At 38.0% G+C, this 22,122-nt stretch overlaps 1 protein-coding gene across 1 annotated transcript in view; it reads right to left on the reverse strand.

The window, feature by feature from the left end:
* LOC122808161 (alpha-2-macroglobulin-like) overlaps window positions 1–22,122 on the reverse strand; it is a 1,492,450-nt gene that overhangs the window by 1,232,834 nt on the left and 237,494 nt on the right. The window contains exon 5 of the mRNA XM_044079133.1: window positions 16,309–16,329. Within this exon, the coding sequence (XP_043935068.1) occupies window positions 16,309–16,329 (21 nt within the window). The remainder of the gene's footprint in view (window positions 1–16,308; window positions 16,330–22,122) is intronic.

A 22,122-nucleotide genomic window follows, 5' to 3' on the forward strand; every position in this document is an offset into this window, starting at 1 on the left:
TCCAACCAGTGCTTCGTGACACTGCCCAGCCTTCATCTATCTTCACCCAATCTTCACAGGGTACATTCTCTCACTCATATATTCACAGGCTGCCAGGCAGTGGACTCTCCTGGGGTGACAATGGTAAGTGACTGAACACACTGCTATGCCATTAGGCACCATACCTCTTTATGTATGTGAGCCAGACATCTGGACAAAGCCATGGGTAATTTGGTGACAAAGGCCTAAATATATGGACCATTGTAACTACTGGCCTTACTTAGAAGACTGACTTACCTTGTGCCTGCGGCATTTGGGGGGGCAGTGGTTGAGGGCTGCCTCTGTCAGATGAATGCATTACACTGCCTATACATGGTAAGTAACAGGTAGTGTGATGTGTGTGTCATCCATTTTTACTGTGTGTGTGAGTCAGTGAGAGGTGTCAGTCCCTGGTTGCCTGCAATGCCAATGCGTGTACTATGTGTTGCCTGTTTGCCAAGGCCAGGCCATACTGGGCATGCCACCATCTGCCTACAGGGGCTGGTTCAAGGGGTTCCTCATCCGAGTCCTTCTGTGCCTTTGTAGACCTTGGCAATGGTGGGGGGTTGTCTGGCCATTCCCTGTGTTGTTCCTGCTGCAGCTGTTTTCACAGGATCATATTGTGTAGCATGGCACATACTATGAAGATGTGTGCACATGTGACTGGAGAGTACTGCAAGGCTCCACCAGATATGTCAAGACAGCGGAACCATGACTTGAGCATCCAGAACGCACAGACTCCAATGATCCTGGTTTGTGCGTGTGCCTCATTATGGCATTCTTGTGTGGGTGTGCGTGCATTTCCGATGGGTGTCATCATCCATGGCTCCAGTGCATAGCCAGCATCCCCAACAGATGGCCACATGGGATGTCCCCCCTGGCAAATACCTGATACAGCTGTGAGGAATGCCAGATGTGGGAGTCATGATAGCTTCCAGGGCTACCAGCGCACACATTCATGATAATGCCCTGGGCTTTGCACACGACCTGGCAGTTGATGGAGGAGAAGCCCTTGTGGCTTATGTAAACCCGACCCTGCTCACCAGGTGGTGCTTTGATGTGGATGTACGTGCAGTCTATGGCACCCAATATCTCCGGGTATTCTGCTACACAGTGGAAGAGGTGCATATTGCTGGTCAACTCCTCCCAGGTGCTGGGGAAGTAAATGTGCTCACTGGCATGTGTTCGCATGGCATCCAGGAAATGGTGGAGTACCCTGGATGCAGATGCTTGTGAAACCCCCATGATGTCCCCAGTAGGTCTTTGGAGAGTACCCGTAGCTAGTATTCTTAAGGCTACACATACCTTGGTATCTACTGGGATGGGTTCTCATCTGTTGGTTCTCGGTCTGAGTTGAGGCCGACACAGCTCGATGATTTGCTGAAGTAAGTCTCTGTCCACCTTGTAGCACTCTACTATCTCCAGAACATGTAGCCACTGGTAGGTTACCCTGGGTCTGAACACTCTTCCTCCTCCTCAGTCTGGGGTGGTTGTCAGCATTATTCTACTCACCACCCTCAGCCTCTAGCACATACTGATAGAACAATGCAATGGCAGTCCCTAACATTTTTTGGGTTAAAATTTCCCAGCATGTGTACACCAACGGTGCAAGGTTTGTGGGAAAACCAGACTGAAAGGTGTTTGCACAGTTTATACTGTTGTGCTATAGATGCTACCTGTATGATTGGATGGCTATGATACATTCCACCTGCTTTTTATTTTATTTGTACTTCATTGTTTTTATTCTGCTAGTTGCCTTTTTTTCTTTTTTCCCTTCCCATTCCCACTCCTTTTAAGCCCCGAGGCATGCCACGCAAACCCGCTCCCAAATGTAAACAGTGCTGCTATTTCTGGGATTTTTTTTTTTTGGTTTAAGACCCAGTGCATGCTGTGCAAATCCATTTAGGTAGGGTAAACAAAAGGAAACAGCCTCAAGACACACACCCTTGCTTAGCTGTGCTTATCCAAACTCATCTGGGAGCCATGGACCTCCAATGTGCTTACACCAAGCATGTCACAACCCCTTTTCATGTATGCTGCTCCTCCTGCTTACACCACTGCCTTATAGCACCTACATGGTTAGGTGCAGTGTGGCACTTAGATTATTTTTGTGATTCAGTAAATTTTCCCCTCATTAGCATACAACACTGCTTTAGTCCCTAGTTACTGCACTACTCCAGAGCCTTTCCCCTTAGCAACCACTGTTACCTGTTATTGTTTTGATTCTGCATGCTATAGACTATAATAGCAAAATGCAAATTTCACTTAGAATTGACTTTTCACTTTTTTTTTTTTACTTTTGGCACGATCCCGTTTGTGCACCGCTGCCCTATGCTTAAACGTTTGAAATCGGCCAAAAAAACACTTTTATTTTTATAATTTTGCAACACTTTTCCATGCCAATAGCCATATATTTGGCCATTGGCATGCCTAAGGAATATAATACATGCTTTATTTTGAGCTGTCATGCCTCCATTTTCATTTTTGCAGAAATGTATTCATCTACTAGCCGAATACATTTCTGCACCTAACACTATTCCCGCACGGATGCCTGCCTGCTTGCTGAAATGCTAATTCACCTCATTTGCATGGTTTTCGCCAACAAATGAGGCAATTAGCATTATTCAGTGGTGTCTGTGCAGGAATAGTGCTGCCAGGTTTGTGCACGTCAAACAGCTTGTTTCCTGGATCTCTCAGCGGCTATATTCTGTGCAGGAATGGCTACACTATTCCTGCACGGACTTTTCACCTTAATGAATTCCGGGCCTTGCCTTTCTTTCTTTTGCAAAATTTAAACTCTTCTTTCTTTTTTTAACTTTTTAGAGCAACTGAATAAAAAGCATTCTTTATTAAAAATATTTTTTTACTTATATTTTTATTTAATAGTGATTAACATATTATTATGTAACCATACTATCATTAAACTCTCTTCACATTTCTTTACACTTAATCTCCAAGTGTATTCATATGAAAGTCTAACTTATATGATCCTTACAATCTGTAGTTATACCCTTGCACATTCATCATTCTCAACAATGACACGGGTGTGTTGTAGCAAGTGTAGTAGACTACTGACAAATTAAAGCAACACATTGCAGGGAAGAAGAAAAGCATGCATGTTTACTTGTTGAATTGCCAATGTGTTAAAGGATGGGATGACAATGTTATAAATACCTGAAATTATAGCATCTGTAAAATATGGCAAACTTACGTCAGACATTCAGATCATAAAAGTTTACTGAAAATAATCAGTGACAGATATCTTAATATGCAAGCAGTAGCATACTTCATATGCAAAGTAACAAGGAAACATAGTCTTTACTTGCTATACTTACCACCACAAAAAAAAAAAAAACAAATATACAAAATGAGTCTACTGGAAAATATCAGAGTCGACCATACTAATGCCTGACCTACCAATCAAAGCATCCTACTGCCACACAAAGGCAGACAGAACCATATTATGCTGAGGAGTCTACATTCTCCATACATTCTGATATGGGGGGGGGTTGTCATCACATCTCCAATACCTAAATATGCTACCTGCAAGGCTAAATTGGCTCAGAGAAGAGGGAAATACCTTAACAGATCCATATATGATATTGCACTGCAAGCCCTGACAATTATCCATGTGCAGAGGTTCTCTTCAGCATTGAACATGACAACACAAAACAAAGTGGAGTAGAGTTTAAGGCTGCCCATCCATTTATCTAGGTTTATGTTGAAGGTGTAAAGGGTGTTTCTCTGCTTGAGGTGTACAGGATGCTTCTTACAGAAGTGGTAAATGCATTTGGATAGGAATCTATTATGCCAACGTTCCTTCATTACATTTTTTTTTTAATCTTTATTAAATTATCACTAAAGACATAGACAAACATGCACTACCAGAAAAGAAACCATATTAAAATTTTTCATTTACATATATTACGCATTACACATCTTTTCTTTTTTATAAAAATCATCAGTAAAGCATTACATATATTGCTGAATTTCTGCCTTGCCTTAAACCTCACTCCTCCTCCCGAAGTTATTCTGCATGTATTGTTCCCACAATTTCCATTTATTTCTATGTAATTTTCTCCTTCTCTTGCTTATGTTGTCTTAGTTCTTAGAATGCTCTCTGCTAATTTATGAAAATAATGTTCTGTATGGTTATTATTCTCCCTAAGGATCTGCATCCAAACTCCCACTTTCTCTTGTCATTTCTTGAACTTGCTTACTTACTTCTTCATCATCATCATCCCTTTCCATTTTGAATTATAACCTTCTGCTTTTGTTATATATGTATATGAGCCTTAATGTTAAAATATCCCTTCAAATCAAGTAATCCTACACCACCTTTTTCTGTTTGAAGGATTAGCTTATCCCACTTAACTCATGCCCTCTTCCCCTTCCAGATAAATTCCTTCAACTTTTTATTAATTACTGTCCACAACTTCTCCTCTGGTTGATAAAAATATGCCTGACCTGCATATAAAACTAAAGGAACTAAAAACATTTTCACTGCTTGTATCTTACTTTGTCCAGAAACAAGAATTTCCAGTTTCTCAGTTTTTGTATTATCTTTTGTTTAGTCTCTTCTCACATATCCTTAGCTGCCATAACAGAAGCCTTTTTAATCAATACTCTGAAATACTTCATCTTATCTTGTACCCATAAATATGGGTATTTCTGAACCAGTATGTATGTTGGTACATAAAACAAATGTTATAGCCATAAATAGTGTTTAATTTTATATCCTGAAAAGACATGAAACTGTCTCAAAATGCTCCACAACACTGACATATCATTTTTTTGGATTTATCAGGTACAAAATAATATCATCTGCAAATAAAGCCAACTTTTCTTAATTACCATACCAATTGTATCCTTGAATTTTTGAATCCTTTATTTTCTTTGCAATGGCTCCAAATATAAATCAAATAACAATGGGGGAAGAGGATATCCCTGCCTAGTTCCTCTGTTCAAACACAACTTAGAGAGGAACCCTGTCACTCACTTTAATTCTTGGCTCTGATCTTTCATACATCCTCCGAATTAACCATATTACTGTATCAGGAAATGCAAAAGCTTCCATTACCCAGCTCATAAAACCATGGTTTACTCTGTCAAATGGTTTCTCTGCATAAAGACCCACCAACAAAATCAGCATAATTTCCTTATATTCTGCTTCTGCCTGTATCATTATTGTTCTATTAATGTTGTCAAATGTTTGCCCTCTGTACAAAACCACATTGAGCCATATCTATCAATTTTGGCAACAATTTTGCCATTCGTTTAGATGATTTTGACATAAATACTTTATCATCATGGTTTAAAATTGAAAAAGGTTCACATTAAGCTGGGTGTGATGAGTGTGTACTATCTTTGAGTAAAAGAGCCACTGAAACTTTCCTCCACAATGCTCGTGCTTCTTCTCCTTTTTAAAATACCCGGATCCCAGATCTTTATCACTTTTTTCCCTCCTAACTTCCAAACATCCTCAGGAAATCTGTTTCTGGAGAATTTCTTGCAGATTGATTGTATGCAACTGTTATTACCTCAACTTCTCCTGTCTTATTTGTTGATGAGCCTTATCTACTTGTAACCTTGGCATAATTTTAAGTCTTCCATAAATATTTGCAGTAGGATTGCAAGGGTAGGATGATGGGGGTAGTTGTCCTGGGTGAAAAATGTTTGGTGTGTGATCAAGAGGCAGACTTGAATCACACTAAACTCCTAGGTGCCATAACTGATCAACTAAAGTTTGATCTCCATATTCAGCAATGCATTAAAAAAAAAAGACATCAAAAACTAGACCTCTTATACATGCACAAAAAATTCCTCACAAATACTTCCAGACTCTACCTCGCACAAGCCTTCCTACTCCCACACTACTCTACGCTGCCCCTGTACTCACATTCCTCCAGTCTATTCTTATGACCAAATTAGAACTTATATACAACAAAATTGCAATGTTTGTTTCCAACCAACCTTATCATAATCATCACTGCATAGCCCTACAAACCTGCATTGGCTTGAATTCCATCACTAAATTCTACTTTCCCAGCTTCTCCTGGCTCACTCAGTCTTACATAAATCATCATTTTGCTCTTCTCTCTCTCTCTATTGTCATCTAGCCTTACATTCCCAACTATGTGCTCCACAGCTCTCAACAGCACCAGCTGCAAGTCTGTAAACCCAATACAAATATTAGCAAACATCTGATGTTGTTGTAATAGTATTCGTGGTTCTGTATATGTTCTTTTTTAGTTGTTATTCTTTTTATATATAGTTCTTTTATTTTCCTTTGATCGGTCTTTGTGTTTTGAATATGTTTTTATGTGGTAATGATTAATTTGAATATGTCTTATTTTTAAGGCGATCCATTCTTTTTTTACTGATATAGCAATTTGCTTAGCATTTTGTGGGGGTTAATATATTCTTTGATGTACAGAAAGGCTTTTTAGCACCAGCTTACCTTTGAGGTATGTTTAGTTAGACGGCTTTGATTTTTTGCTATTATTAAACTTCAGCCTTTTTGACTCCCTGTTGCCTGCGAAGCCTAGTTATGCCATTTGATAGGTCACTGCTGTGAATGTGATTTCTTTGTAGTATATTTATGGACAGAACTGGCATTCAAGGCAGTCGGCATAGATTGTCATGCTAGGAATTTATTTCAGGAATTAGAAATAGATATAGTGCTTTATTTTCACTATAATGTTATATCTACTGTGATGTTCTGTTTTAGTTTTCTGCTTGTATCACTTTTATTAAGCCATTTTTGACTGGCTTTAGCTTTGCCAATGGTTATTCTGATTACTAAGTTTTATCCAATGAGAGCTATTTGTTTGCAGAGACCTCTCACTTTTTAATCTATCGGTTTCAAGAAATATTCATTGGTTAAATATGCGCAATAGTCGGTCACTCTACTGCTCATTTTTCATCCTATGAAAGGCCAGTACATACGGATGCTCTCTACATTATTAATTTAATATTACAGATATAATTTGTTAAGTTAGGCAATTGTTTTTTATTTTAATTGCTTCCCTGTATTTTGACTCAAAAAACCTGGTCTGTTCTTTATATTCATAAACTGGTGAAAAAACCACCTTTGCAGGTCCAGCGCCTTTAAACTCCTGGATTCAGATAGATGTGTGAAAAGTTCTTTATAATCCACAGGTTATGTTGTAAACAAGAACGCCAATAAACGAAAAAAACAAATTGAAATTTTATTAAACTTAAAAACAAGCTTTTCGTCGGTGCTTTGCACCAACTTCCTCAGAAAAACAAACTACACCACACATTTGTCTCACTGTATTTATAGTGGCGTTCTTGTTTACAACATAACCTGTGGATTATAAAGAACTTTGCACACATCTATCTGAATCCAGGAGTTTAAAGGCGCTGGACCTGCAAGGGTGGTTTTTTCACCAGTTTGTTTTTTGCTTTTTGAATTTTTAGAAGCTTTATATTCATAAGTCCTTTGTGATCAACCCAATTTTCATTTTTATTAGTTTTTCAACATGTGATTTAATTTTTATGTTTTTGATTGGTCTGTATTTATTTTAAAAGTGTGGGTTGAGTTGTATTCTTGGTCTGAAGAAGCAGTTTTATTACCATGAAAGTGCTCACCAGTTTTGACAATAAATAAATGTTTTTACACTACCTGGTCATGGTAGCTTGGAGTATTTATTTTGCCTTGCAACTGTCATTTTTATTACTCAATGCTTTCAGATAGCAGTCTCTGTGTTTATTTTGATTAGCAAACAATTCTATAGTCATTCCATAGCCATAGCTTGGAATAAATTATGGCTGAATGTGAGATCTATTTCTAATCCTGACTCCTTCAAAATTTCCCTAAAAACAGCCTGAAAAAATCATGGTCTTGTTTCTGTAATGACAACATAACTACAGCCCTCTAGTAATCTGTTTCCTTCCTAGCTTCTACTACTATCATTTTCCTCACAGACTTTCTTCCTGAAAGTTTCTCCTCCTCATTTTAAACCTCATCTCCTCCCTCTTTTCCTATAGACTGGCTGCACACTTCTATATCTTGCCCTTTCTACTTTTTTTTTTTTTTTTTTTTTGGTGTTTTTTGATTTTGGACTTACATACTCATGATTATACATGAACTGTTCGTAATCTTAGTTCTACTCTATTTAATCTTGTGCATTTGTCTCGATTTTGGCCATGGGAGTTATTATTAGATGCTTCTATATCTTATTTTTACACTTCTTACAACTGACTTTGTGATTGTACTGCTTGTATTATTTTACTACTTTGTTATTGCGTTGCTTGTTTATTTTTTTTCCTCTTTTTACTGTGGGAGCTTTCTCCTTGGGTCTCCACTGAAAATGGGCTTCTACTCAGTCGGACTAATGTGGCTAACAAATTTCAAATAAATAAATAATACTTTTTTCCATACCAAAACGCTAGTACATAAATGCACTTGGATTCCATGTTTTTTTTTTTTTTTTGCTCTTTATTTTTTTCACGTGAAGAGGTGGAAGAGCTGGTGGGGGTGGCAGCATGACTGGCTGCATTACTGTCAGATGCTACTCAGCTTTTTTTTTTGTGTTGAGGGCTGGGCTATATGGATTGGGGGGGGGTGACTGGCTAAAATTACTGTAGGAAGCCAATCACTAATCTGAAGGTCCAAGGACTTGTTTTTACTCTTCACTTGAAGAGCTGAAAGTGATAATTAATGGGACTGATACATGACGCTAGTTGAGGAAACTACACCTCTGAATATTTTAATTTGTTTTCTTTCTTGATTTTCACATTTTCAGTGTTATAATTAAAAAGTCCAGAATATCTCTAATACGGCTACAGAATTGCTGATTATTTTTCTTGTTATAAGCTCCCTAAATTTGGTGACAGCCCTTTCTATTTTTTGTTTCCTAGTTGTTGTGCTAAACGTTTTTGTGCTCTGAAGTTATCAAAAAATTGTTGTTTTAACAACAATCTTTCTAAACTCATGAGTATCATCCAAATACTATGCTATTTTCTCTTTAGCACTCTGTAGTTGTGCCTTTTTCTACTGTGATTTCCTTTATTATGCAATACTTTAACCTTTTCCAGACCATCTAAATAATTCATATTGCTTCTTAATCATATCCCTTTCTCTGCTATTTCTACACTATTTTAAGGGTCTATGTCAGTTCATCAAAATGGCTAAAGTTTGAACACCATAAGTTCGAACTTCAAACCACGAACTGCACAAACATCGAAGTCTTAGAACAGTGATTTTTTTCCCAGTGAAAAAAAAAAATCGCTGTTCCAAGAAACACACACACAAGCACACCAAATAAACATCAATCCACACACATACACTCAAAATCCTACATCTCACCCTACACTAAACTATACATACACTACTACCTATCCACTTACCTTAACCCAAACCCTAACCCTAAGGTCCGTCACTATTGCACACCCACCTCACCCGCGCCCTAACCCTAACTCACCTAGCCTGCGCCCTAACCCTAACTTCCACACAATCGGACACTTACCTGAACCTGACTGGTAACTTCACACCACAGTCCTGATAATCGCGAAGACACAGAAACGGACCACCAAATTCTTTCCCTGGGAAAGAATTTGGTGTTCCGCGGCTTTGCGATAATCAGTGTTCGAACTTTACAGTTCAGACATCTGCTATTCGATATTCAGACATTTCGACAGACTGATATAGACCCCTTTATTAAGACTATTTTCATTTTATGTCACTCACTAGCTATCTCTTCTTAGCAAATTTATATCTTCTCTAATAACTCTTGAATAAATTCTACTACCCATTCTTTACATTCCTTTCTTTTTAACAGGAAGGTGAGAAAGCACCAGTATCTCATTTTTACTTTATTAACCTGCTCTTTTTTATCTTAGTTTTTGTCAGTGCATGATCTGAAACAGATATTGGATATATGTGTCAAAGCTTTCAGACAAATGCACATGTTCATGTGAAATATAATTTCTGTCCGGTCAAGCCCAGTTATTACCTTGGGAAATAATATGTCAATTCTGTGCAAGTTCCTACTTCTGAATTCATGTTTTCCATACCAAATATTTTCACAAATTTCTTCAGAAATCTACCCTTTTTTGGTATATTCCCTTCTAGGTCATCCCGATACATTCTCACCATTGCAAATCAAATTCCAGTTTCCAACTATAAGTAATATTCCCTGCTGAAATATAATTCAGAAATATTCTTAACTATATGATAGCAGTTTTGGTGGAATATAAATTTATATAATCTTCCTCCCTTGCTAATAGTCCCTTACTTCCCCAAATCTATCATTATTGTCCTCTTTTTCTCCTCTAACAATATTGGAGTGCCGCTAACAACTGGTATTATTACAAATATTCTGATGACTTTACATACTGCAGTCCTTTCTTTGCCAAATCCATATGATAATTTCTTTACAGATGAGTTTCCTGCAGCACTTCTGTGTGTACTCTGCATTTCCTAACATAATTCAATACTATTTCCCTTTTGTCTATAGCCATAAAGTCATTTATTTTCCAAGGTAAAATGGATAGCATGGCCATTATGATAAAAACTAGTGTTCCCATTTAATATAAATGGCAGTTTTTTGAATGTATATTTCCAACTTTTGTCTTACATGTGCACCCTAGCAGTTGTTTATTCTCATCTCCATTTGAACCTATGTCAAATTTTTCAAGACTTTTTGTCTTAATGAAAACTCTAAAACAAAACAAAAAAAAAAACTCCCCTGTAAACATAAACCAACAAAAATCTGTACATCTCTAAGAAAATGAAGTTTATCCGTCCAAACTGACAGCTGCACATACAGGCATTACCTACTTAAAATTAAGGTTATATATGAAAAAGCACTTGTGACAGCATATGTTCCCACTTGCACCCATTGTTGTCTGTTCTTTTCTTATATCTTTTCCTGACCAGATGTGAAAAATTGCTGTTATGCTTTCAGAAAACATTAACTTTTAGCTGTAAGAAAAAAAATATTGGCATCTTTAAATAAAACTAAATTTTACACTGTTCTATTAAATGCATTACCTATACAGGCTGATAGGCTGCTGTTTTTCACTTCTCATATTTTACAACTTTTTCTCAGGACTGCTTGTGATTATACCTTTAAATGTTGTATTTCCCTCAGCAAAAAATGCTAAAAACTCTTAAGATTAATTGCTTACACCTGCAGACAGCTTGCCTCCATGTACAAGTAGTCAGCAGTGAGACAAAATAGCTAAAATCTCTGCAGAAGCACAAATGAATCATTGTAAATTTCACTCAGAACAGAATGTGCAACTGCCTTGCAGACTTTTTGACTCCCATGGAGAATATTTGCTAACAGAAAAAAAAACAAGTTGATATCTTTGCAAATGCAGGAACTTGGTATTTTTCATGGCTTTCGTTATTTTGACTTTTTAAAGCCTTGAGATGACTCCTCGCTTATCTGTTCCACATCAACAATAGAAAGACTTCAAGGAAGGACCCAGATTGCCCTTTCCAACATTGAAAAATATCTACCAGCTGATCAATTTATACTAAATCCCAATAAAACAAAGTTATGCTCTTTTCAAATCCTTCCTCACTTGCCAATAGCCAACCACTATCTGTTTTATCCTCAATGTCACTAAAATAGAACCTGTTGAACACACTAAATGTCTTGTGGTAACCATAGATAATGGACTGAATTTGACAAACATATAGCACAGACTGTTTAAAAAGTCCATATTAATCTAGGTACTTTCTACAGAAGAAAATCTCATCTCTCAGACCACGCTAGACTGGCCACAGCAAGAACCCACTTGCTATCCTCACTTCTCTATTGCTCCCAAATATTTACAAACCTTCTTAAAACTGAAATAAACAACCTTGAATCCTGCTATAACAAGATAGCCACATTTGCAACTAATTTACCCCAAAAACACATCATTGTACTGCCCTTAAACAATTACATTGGTTAGAACTCCCAAACATACTCATCCTAAACCAATTATCAATAATCCGCACAGTAATGTATAAACCTGATCACTGCCCAGCCCTAACTAACCTTGTTCAACCTTACAAAAACCTTAACTCTCTTAGGTCAGCTGACAAAACCCTGTTTAAGGTAAATAAATCTCATAACTCTCATGGTGACTCTTTATACTGCCACAAAATTACAAAGATCTGGAACTCACTCCCTCAACAAATTCTCTCAACTGAACATACAAATAAATTTAAGTGAGAACTAAGGCTATATCTCCTATTCCAATGGCTATGTCCATGCTCTGCCCCAGACTAAACTATACCCCATTTTTTCAGCTACTACTCTGACCACAGCTCTCAAACATCTGACATAGGCACCCCAATTTAACAAAAATACTGTTAATTGCTTTGTGTTATATCAATGTTTTACTGTCTTTTTAATTTTTATTTTATCCTATGTTTTATGCTATTTGCCATGTTTTCTTATTGCTTTATTTGTAAAAACTACATCTCTTGTAACCTGTACAAGCATTAGTTTAGATCTACATGCCACACTGGTGCTTTATTTGTAATAACTGCATCTCTTGTAACTTGTAACCTTTATATGCTTCTATTTATATTGTATAACTATGTTCATTGGAGCTTTTCTCCCTGGGTCTCCACTGAAAAAGGACTTTTTGTCCAGTGGACACTACCCAGTAAACAAATGTAAATAAATAAATAATTGTTTACAAAACACTCCTGTTGAAAGCTTAAGACAAGGACATTAATTTAGACATCCACCCTTGTAAAAATAAAAATTATCATCATAATTCTACATATAGTAAAATCAGTGCACTTTAATACCCCACCCCAGCAGCCTAGATCACATCATAACTTAGTCTTGCTTTCGTCCTATCTTTCTTCTCTGTTATACTGTAAAACCTATAATTCATAGAAGCAACAAAAGCACTTCTTTCCTTTAATATTTATAATATATTTTCACTGAAAATACTCCCTCTCCACATTTAAAATATCCCTGCTACACACTATACTGATTTGCTATATAACAAGCTGTTTATATTATGAAAACTTTTATACAAATACTAATGATTACAAAATAAACATGTTTTACTTACAATTATTTTTTTTCTCTTTTAGTGTCCTTCAAAACATTTTCCTCCCATATTCCTAAGGCATGCTTCAGATGGACTGGACACTCTAAATCTGATGTAGGTGTGAGTGTGTGTATGTGTATGCCTTCTGAGGAAGGTTGGGCATCAGGCTGGCAATTTGACACCATAAAACTCTACTGCCAATGATCCACTTTGGTGACTCATAACAAGATTAGCTGTAAGGAGAAGAAGAAGACTGTCCTTCTAAACATTAATGACAAAGTGGGGTATATGCTGTCCTCCCACAAGTTTAACAAAGTTAACAAAAATCCAGTTTTTCTCAGCCACTTTGTTTGCAAAGATATATTTCACATATGTGACAGATGCTTCATAGTCTTCCATTTATTCACTCATTTTAATGTTGCTGGTCTTCCTGTTCATCTCAATCTCCCAACACCAGACTTTGGTTCAAGTCCAAAGCACTCCTAATTCTTTTAGTCAATGCCTGTGCTTTTTTCTGTCTTTTAGACATTTTCATTTGGAACAATGGAAAATGTTTCACTGGTAAAGTCTCTCTATGAGCTTTATTGTCAGAAAAATGAGAAGTGGAGTACCCTTCTGTTTTGCTGGCTCAGTTTTTGTTGAATAAACTTTTTTATTTCCTCCTTAGCCAGTTCTGCATCCAAAAATGTTTCCGGTCATTTAGGAAAAAATATTCGAAAGACAGCAGCTGTAGTCTCACACATGCCTCTTGACATTCCCCGATTGCTGGGATAAATTTGTTTTTCATCTGCCTAGTGTACAAATAAACATTTTCCACAAATACCCCACTGTCTCCAATTCTTAATACATTTCCCTTCTGCTAAAATTTTGTCAGGATCAACTCTTTATGCTAGTGTGGTATAAACCTTTCCTCTAGGTTACTGTCACTGGTGAAGTGACACCCAATCCTATGTGGAAAATGGGAAAAAAGGTTTGTGGATGGATGAATTGATTGCATCATTACTAATATACAGTAGGTCTTAGCTGCTTTCTCTTGGAAAGGTTTGGAACAAACATTTGATGTGCTCTTTCAATAAGTAAATCTTGCTCTGGAATACAGATCCAGCTGCATATGCATGCTTTCATAAAATGAATATAGTAATTTCCTTCCAATTTACCTGGCACAGCAGAAAAATCTTATGGTTTTTCATGGGCTCTGTCTTCTAATGCTAACATTTTTTGAAACAGGTCTTCTTGAGAAGCCTCATATTCAGCCAGCCTTTTCTTCACTTCAGCCTTAGATCTTTTTAGCTTTATCAGTTCATCTGAATAGTTACTTAAACTGCTTCTAATTTTTCCAGCCACTTTTATTTGAGCTGATATATTCATTCAGTGTTTCATTTACTTTAATCACCTCTAAGTGCAATGAGCTTATTTCTTCCTCTATATTACTGGAAGCCTTCTCTTTTACCAAAGCTGAAGCTTGAACCTATTTTTCTGAACATCTACACATTCTTCCCAGCAAGCGTTATCTTTCCACCTTTTTTGGTTGTTTTTTTTTTCTGGTTGTCTAAATGTCTTCTTTGCTGTCATATAGGGAGTATACATACTAGTCAGTAACTGAATTTTACCCATAATAACAGTTTCACTGGTTATTTCTCAGTTTCAGCTTTCACCACTGGGAGATCTGAAATTATGCTGTTGCTCAGTGTTTGGCCATCTTGAAAGTCCCTGTGCCTTTTTTATCTGTTGCTAAAGGTTTATGTCTATCATACGAGTATTTCTAGGAATTATTTGTTTTACAAAGGAGTAGGGCGGCCACAGTGGTGCAGCGGTTAGTGTTGCCGCCTCACAGCAAGAGGTTCTCTGGTTCGATCCTCGGCTGGGGTGCCTTCTGTGTGGAGTCTGCATGTCCTCCCTGTGGTCGCGTGGGTTTCCTCCAGGTGCTCCGGTTTCCTCCCACATCCCAAAGACATGCTGTAGGTGGAATGGACACTCTAAATTGGCCCTAGGTGTGAGTGTGTGCATGTCTGTGCCTTCTGTGGAAGGTTGGGTACCGAGCTGGCAAATCGACACTGTAAAACTCCACTGCCAATCATGAGCGGACAGGTGATCCACTGTGGCGACCCCTAACCAGGAAAAGCCGAAAGAAGAAGATTTGTTTTACAAAGGAGTAGAAATTTGGGTTTTCATGGCAGTAAGGACTAAACACAGATCACCCTGGTGGAGACTATAAGAGATTGAGTATAGGAAGAAATCTGCCAGTCTGTCCATATAACTGCAGGTCTTCACGCCACTGATCTTTTTTAGCTAGGAATCTCTGAGGTCTCCCAAACTGAATCACATATTTTGATAAGTACATGGCAACAAGGTCACTATGTTCAATTATGCACCTGATAACAGATGAGTGAAACAGAATTACAACTTTTTTATCTAGATAAAATAATTTGGAAAATTAGTTGAGCCAGATAGAAGAATGTTCAAAATACTACAGAGAGATGATGGTTAAAAGATAAGGAATTATTAACAAAAGTACAGAGGTATTGTATCTTTATAAGAGTGTGTGACTGGAGGGATATGTTGCCTAAGTGGTATGATGTGCAAAAGATTTGTTTACCAACATTAAAAACACGTTCACTTTTTGAGACTTTTCCCCATACATCTACTCTCATCATAGCCTAACCCATGTTGGAGCAATTCTGAATCATCTGAGTAATACATTTTTTACATTTTCTCTGATTTGGTACTACCTGAGAACTAGCATATTTGGAGAAAGCTGAGAAGGGAGTCAACAGTGGCAGGTGCAGTAGGCACTGCCTTTCTACAAAGAACATTTGCAGTCACATTCTGGAATATTTGCAGTCACAGTCCAGAAGATTTGTAGTCACATTCTGACTAGTTAATTGCTTTTCTCTGGTCTATTTCACAGCAGAAGCATCATTAACAGTGGGCGTTTTCCATATCACCTGAAAACTGTGCCAGGTTAGATGGTCACTCCAAAAAGATTCACATTAGTCTTGTTTAAACACACTTTAACAGTATAGTAACTGACAAGAAGCAATCTAAAGCTACCAGAAAAAAAGAGGACATTGAGGTCCCTGTGGGTCTAACTGATTACTAAAAATCACATGAACATGCAGTCAAACAGATATAAAAACATGTAGAAACTGTACTGCTTCTGTCAGTGAGAACAAGGAGAAAGAACAGCATTTATCTTTATTTTTGTTTACAGAAAGAAAATAGATGTTTAAAAGTTTTGCTTATCTTGACACTTACCTGAACCGTAACCAAAGGAATCTGAAATGCAACAAAAAAAAAGAAATGTTAATAAAATCAATGTTTAAAAGTTATAAACAAGACAATGAAATCTTTAATTATTTAATTTTGTAAACTTTAAAACTAGCTGCACTTGATCAAATAAGCTTTTTATTTCTATGATGACTCGAGATTACAACTCAGCTTACAAAGTATAACAAAAAAGTAGTACAAAGAAGATGATGTTTGCTTAAATAATATGTTCAAAAGCATAACATTTATCTAATTTAAAAGAGCAGCAAGAAATTCACAAAGGGGTACTGTATGTGTATGTGCAAACTATTAAAGTCACAACAGCACACAAGGAAACAGGATGTATTGTAACAAACTTCACAGACATTGTCATATTTATTACATTAGGGAAAAAGCAGAAAGTAGGAAAAGGCCTGATTTGTCTAAATACAGTTAAAAGAAATAATGAAAAAAAGACAGCAAGGAACAACTGAAAAAAGGAAACTAGATGGTTACTCAGTGAAGGAGACATTACAAGCTGAAATATAAGAAAGGCAAGTAAAAATATGAATAAAACAGGTTGGTGTCCAGTAGTGCAAAGGTTGAATTCCCTTCTGCAGTGCTGGGAAATGGAGACTGAGAAGGGATGTGCATTATGAGAGGATGGCCAATATGGCTGAATATTAAGTCATGTGCCCAAGGGATGTAGGATGTGGTCATCTGACACAGAAGCTAGATGTTCTTCGTGTTTCACTGTTGCAGTCTTCACACTTGGGTTATCTGCCTGCAGGTAGCCCTCAGTCGGCCCGCATACCAGAGTCTTAGGATTTCGACGTCAGATGCTGTCGCTTCTTCCATGACGTCTGGTTGCCAAGGGTATAAAACAGGCAGCCGATGCCATTACACTAGTCTTTCTTGTCGAGGAAGAGCCCAAAGCAGAAGAAGTTCGCAAGTGCCGGTCAGCCACTACCTGAAATTTTCGTTTTCGAGTTTGTAATCCTGAAGTCTTCTAAAGCTAAGTACCCCATTAGGGATCCTTTTTTCTTGGTCTAACCGATGTCAGAAAAAGTTAACAATTGTCTTGCCTGTGGAAAGCAAATACCTCAAAGAGATTTTCATTCTTACTGTGTCACCTGTTTAGGCCCAGACCATGACATCTCTCGCTGTCAGTTTTGTGAATTAACACTCGAACCATTCGTCGTTGGGCAATCTTTGTCGCTAAATTCTTTTGCTGTCATTCTCCGTATTCCGAAATGGCTTTGATAAGCCATCCGACTACCAATCTTCTGAAAAAAATGTAAAGATAAAGACAGACCGCATAGGTCCAAAACTGCCTACGATGCTTCTGTTAAGCTAGTCACCAGTCCGCCAATACTCAGTGAGGTGCCTTTGCAGCCCCTGATGCCCGGTTCTAAAGTTTTTCAGGCTTCTGCTGAGACCCATTCAGAGTCCGGTATGCAGCGAGATGCTTCTTCGACTATGGAACCTGCGGATGTCTCTACCTTGGATGGGTCAGGAGCTGCTGTGCAGGTACCAGCTTTTGAGGGTGTATTCTGACCTACCAATGTTTGAATTAAACCGATGACTTCATTTTTGGCTAAAACTTCTCGGTTTCTGAGGCCCAGAGTATGCACTACTCCTAGAAAACTGATGACCAAAGTGCATGCTCAAGCTCCCATGCCACAAAAACAAATGCTTAGAATGGCTGAAGACCTTATTACCCTAATTAGGGGAAGCCAGTCTTCCCCTGCTAAGAGACAAAGAATTGAGTTTCATTCTGATGCTACAGACCAGGAGTCCGATGACTCTGACCCTTCTGATTATCAGGACATGCCCTTATCAACCTATGAGGATTCAGATGCAGAGGAATCCATTCCCTATGTTTCCCCTCCAGAGGATTTTTCTTTTGGTGAAACCTTGCATACTTTAAGAGAACATTTCCGCTGGGAATGCCAGGACTATCCTCAGCCCAAAAAGAGACTCAGAGAATTCTTAGTGTTGCCTCAGCATAGGCCTCTAGCTATACCCCAGTCCTGGATGTTGTAGATGATGTTTTTATGGAATCCAGTCTTACTCCAGATACTTTACCCCCGGCCCCTTGGAAACTTGACAGGTACTACAGAGTACCTGATTCCCACAAATTTCTCTTCAAGAATCCTACTGCAGATCCAGAGACCATTTCCCATGGACCTAAAGTATTAAGGCTACTACAGCCAAAAATCCTACCCCTGCAGACAGAGATTCCAGAGCTTTAGACAGATGGGGTAAGAAGGTATATACCTCTGCAACTCTTGCCATAAGGGCACTGAATTGCCAGTTTCACATGTTGAAGTATCAACAGCATATTATGGAACTAATTAAACAAAAATGGTGTTACTCTCAGATTGGCCAAGGTGGTGCAGCGGTTAGCATTGCTGCCTCAGAGCAAGAGGTTCTCCGGTTTGATTCTCGGCTGGGGTGCCTTCTCTGCAGAGTCTGCATGTCCTCCCTGTGGACGCATGGGTTTCCTGTGGGTGCTCCGGTTTCCTCCCACATCCCAAAGACATGCAGTAGGTGGATTGTACACTCTAAATTGTCCCTAGGTGTGAGAGTGTGCATGTGTGTGCCTTCTGTGGAAGGTTGGGCACCGGGCTGGCAACTCGACACCATAAAACTCCACTGCCAATCATGAGCAGACAGATGATCCGCTGTGGCGACCCCTAACTGGAAAAAGCCGAAAGAAGAAGAAGACTCTCAGATTGTGCAGAAAATAAAGATTTACAAGAGCTAATGCATTCTGCAAACCAAGTTAGTTAGCATACTTTGCAGTGTGCCGTTGATGCCCTAGAAGCATCTTGCAGGGCTGCAGTCACTGGGTCGGTACTGAGAAGGCATGCTTGGCTGAAGGAACAAACCTTGCCAGATTATGTCAAATCCAAATTACTAGACACTCCTTTAAATAAGGACTGTTTATTTGACACCAAAGCAGAAGAGGTTCTTAAAAAGATGTAAGAAAAAGCTAAATCTATGCAAACTGTTAAAGAATTCTTACAAGTGCAACCACCTAGATTCAGTAGGCATTGGCTTTCTAAAAACTGGTCCTTTCCAGCCGCTTCCAGGCCTTCTCAGACCAAACCCAGGGGAAACAGGCCACCCAGACTACAGTCTCAGGGTATGCAGAGATATAAACAATGTAGTGCCCCCACCTCAAAAACAGAGAGTGGTAGGCCTCCCCTTTATGGAAAAAGTTCACAATGACTTTTCAATTATCCTTCCCAGCCCTGCCCAATTACTTGTGCCCCTAGGAGGAAAACTTGCTCTTCATGCAAAAAACTGGATGTCTATTACTCAGGAGAGATGGGTCCTAAACATTGTATCCCATGGGTACAGATTCTACTTCCATACACTGCCAACCCCAAGCAGGTTTCCAGACCTTCCTCCAAACCAGTGGGCAGAGGCTCAAAAGCAAGTACTTTCCCTGCTCAATATCAGAGCTATTCAACCTGCTCCCGTAGAACAAAGGGGGCAGGGTTTCTACTCTAGACTTTTCCCGGTGCCCAGAAAAGAGGGCTCTTGGCGCCCAGTCCTGGATCTATCCACTCTCAGCACCTTTCTGGTGGTCCCAAAATTCAAGATGCTTACCCTGCAACAGCTTCTCCCTATGCTAATATGGAAATAAAAAAATTAACTCCAAAGATACTAATAAAACAAAAACTGACCAGCTCAACGGAAGTTTTATGGCTTTATTGAAAATCGAAACTGCATAACAAACACTTAGCGCTTAATGAGGTTAATGATGGACAAACTTATGAATTAAAGTGTAATGTGATTAGAGATGGCAACATTTCTATTTACAATTTTATGACGTTGGAGCTTTCAAATGATTATCGTGCTCTTTTTAGAAAAGGGTTCTATGTGCCTACTTATAGGTATGGAATTGGTAGGATATTAATTAACTTAAAGTTGTACATTAGGCAATTGAATTTGAAAGTGTTTTTTCGAATAACCCCAACCCTATGTCTTACAACAGGTTTACTCTTAAATGAGCCAGTACTTTTATTCCCCCGAACAATACTATCATACACATATTTGAACAGTTATGTGAATCAGATACGTAGGTGCATTGACACCACAAAAGTCAGCAATGACAGTTTGACTGCGGGGGAAAGATTTTGTTTAAAAGAGTTAAACTCTACAAATTTATATTGGGTGATGAAGCCCGATAAGGGGGGCGGGGTAGTGATCGTGACCAACACAGATTATTCAACTAGAATGTTGGATATGTTAAATGACAGTACTACATATGCAAGAGTTTCAAGATACGATGTATCTAGAGCATATACGAAAATTGATTGGCAGTTACATGAGATGTTAATGGAGGGTAATTGGGAAGGATGTCTACGAGTATTTGATGGTCGAATTACCAATTATCCCCTCCATTTTTGGTATACCAAAAATTCATAAAAATTTGAATGAACCACCTTTTCGTCCAGTTGTATCTGCCAAAGGTTCAAAAACGGAAGCAATGGCTTCTTATATAGATTTTCACTGTAAACATATATTAGAACAACTACCTCATGTTTTTAAAGATTCTTGGCATTGTCTAGATGTGATTAGAGAAACACCGTTTACTGAGGAATTTATTATGGTGACTGTTGATGTGATTAATTTATTTTCTGTTATACCACACAATGAATGACTTGAAATGTTTGACAAATGCCTTTCGAAGTATGAGGATTTGCATACTGTCAAGCGTAGGTTGATAGTAGAACTCATGGAAATTGTGTTACTAAACAATTATATCATCTTCGAAGTTGAATACTACAAACAGACCACTGGTGTGGCTATGGGAGTCAGATGTGTCCCAATATATGCAAATTTGGTACTAGTGGAATGGGAAAAAGAGTGGGTATTCACCTCTAAGTATAAGTCTAAAATACCTTTATATTTACGCTTTTTAGATGACATACTGGTTTTCTGGAAGGGAACTTCTGAAGAGGTACAGGAATTTGTTGAATATATTGGAACAACATCTTTTTTGAAATTTGCTAGTACGATACATGAATCAAAATGTGAATACTTAGATATTTTGCTTTATAAAGAGGAAGGGACAAAAAGTCAACTATTTTTAGAAAAAAGACCTATTCAAATTCTTTTTTACATTTTAGTCGTTGTCGCCCATATTTCCAAAAGAAAAATATCATGAAGGGATAGATGGCGAGGCTGTCTAGACTTATAAGTGAAGATGAACAGTATAAAATTGAGTTGAGTAAATTGACCAAAATAAGTGAAGAAGTGGGAACAAAAAGAAACACAAGTTTTTAAACAAATATTAAAAGGTGGTCTTTTAAAAGACATCACAGTTAACATTACACAAACAGATAAAAATGAGAAAAGTGATAACAGGGCAAGTACCATGGTACTACCTTTTAATGAGGTTACCTGCAAGGTTAAAAACATTATGCAGGAAACTTGGCAAACTGTATTTACAAGTGAGTTGAGAGATATTTTAGGTAGTGGGCCAGATTTTGTTTACAGTAGAGGGACGAATATTAAAAAGTTGTTGGAAAATGGTACGGATTCAAATATGTACAAGATGTCAAAGATGAAAAAATGTGGCACATGTAGTACATGTAAATTTATTAACGATGAGCCATATGTTGCGGTGCACAATTATGGGAGAACCATCAGATGTCCCGGATTTTGCAACTGCAACACTAAGATGGTCATATACATCGCCACTTGTATGAGTTGCCCTACATTTTACATAGGAAAAAACATTAGGAAGTTAAGAATAAGGATATTAGAGCACATTAGGGACATTAGGAATAGAAAAACGATGAG

This window comes from Protopterus annectens, chromosome 8.part0 (genome assembly GCF_019279795.1).
Source record: "Protopterus annectens isolate FY-2018-M chromosome 8.part0, PAN1.0, whole genome shotgun sequence".
In the NCBI taxonomy this organism is placed as follows: domain Eukaryota; kingdom Metazoa; phylum Chordata; order Ceratodontiformes; family Protopteridae; genus Protopterus; species Protopterus annectens.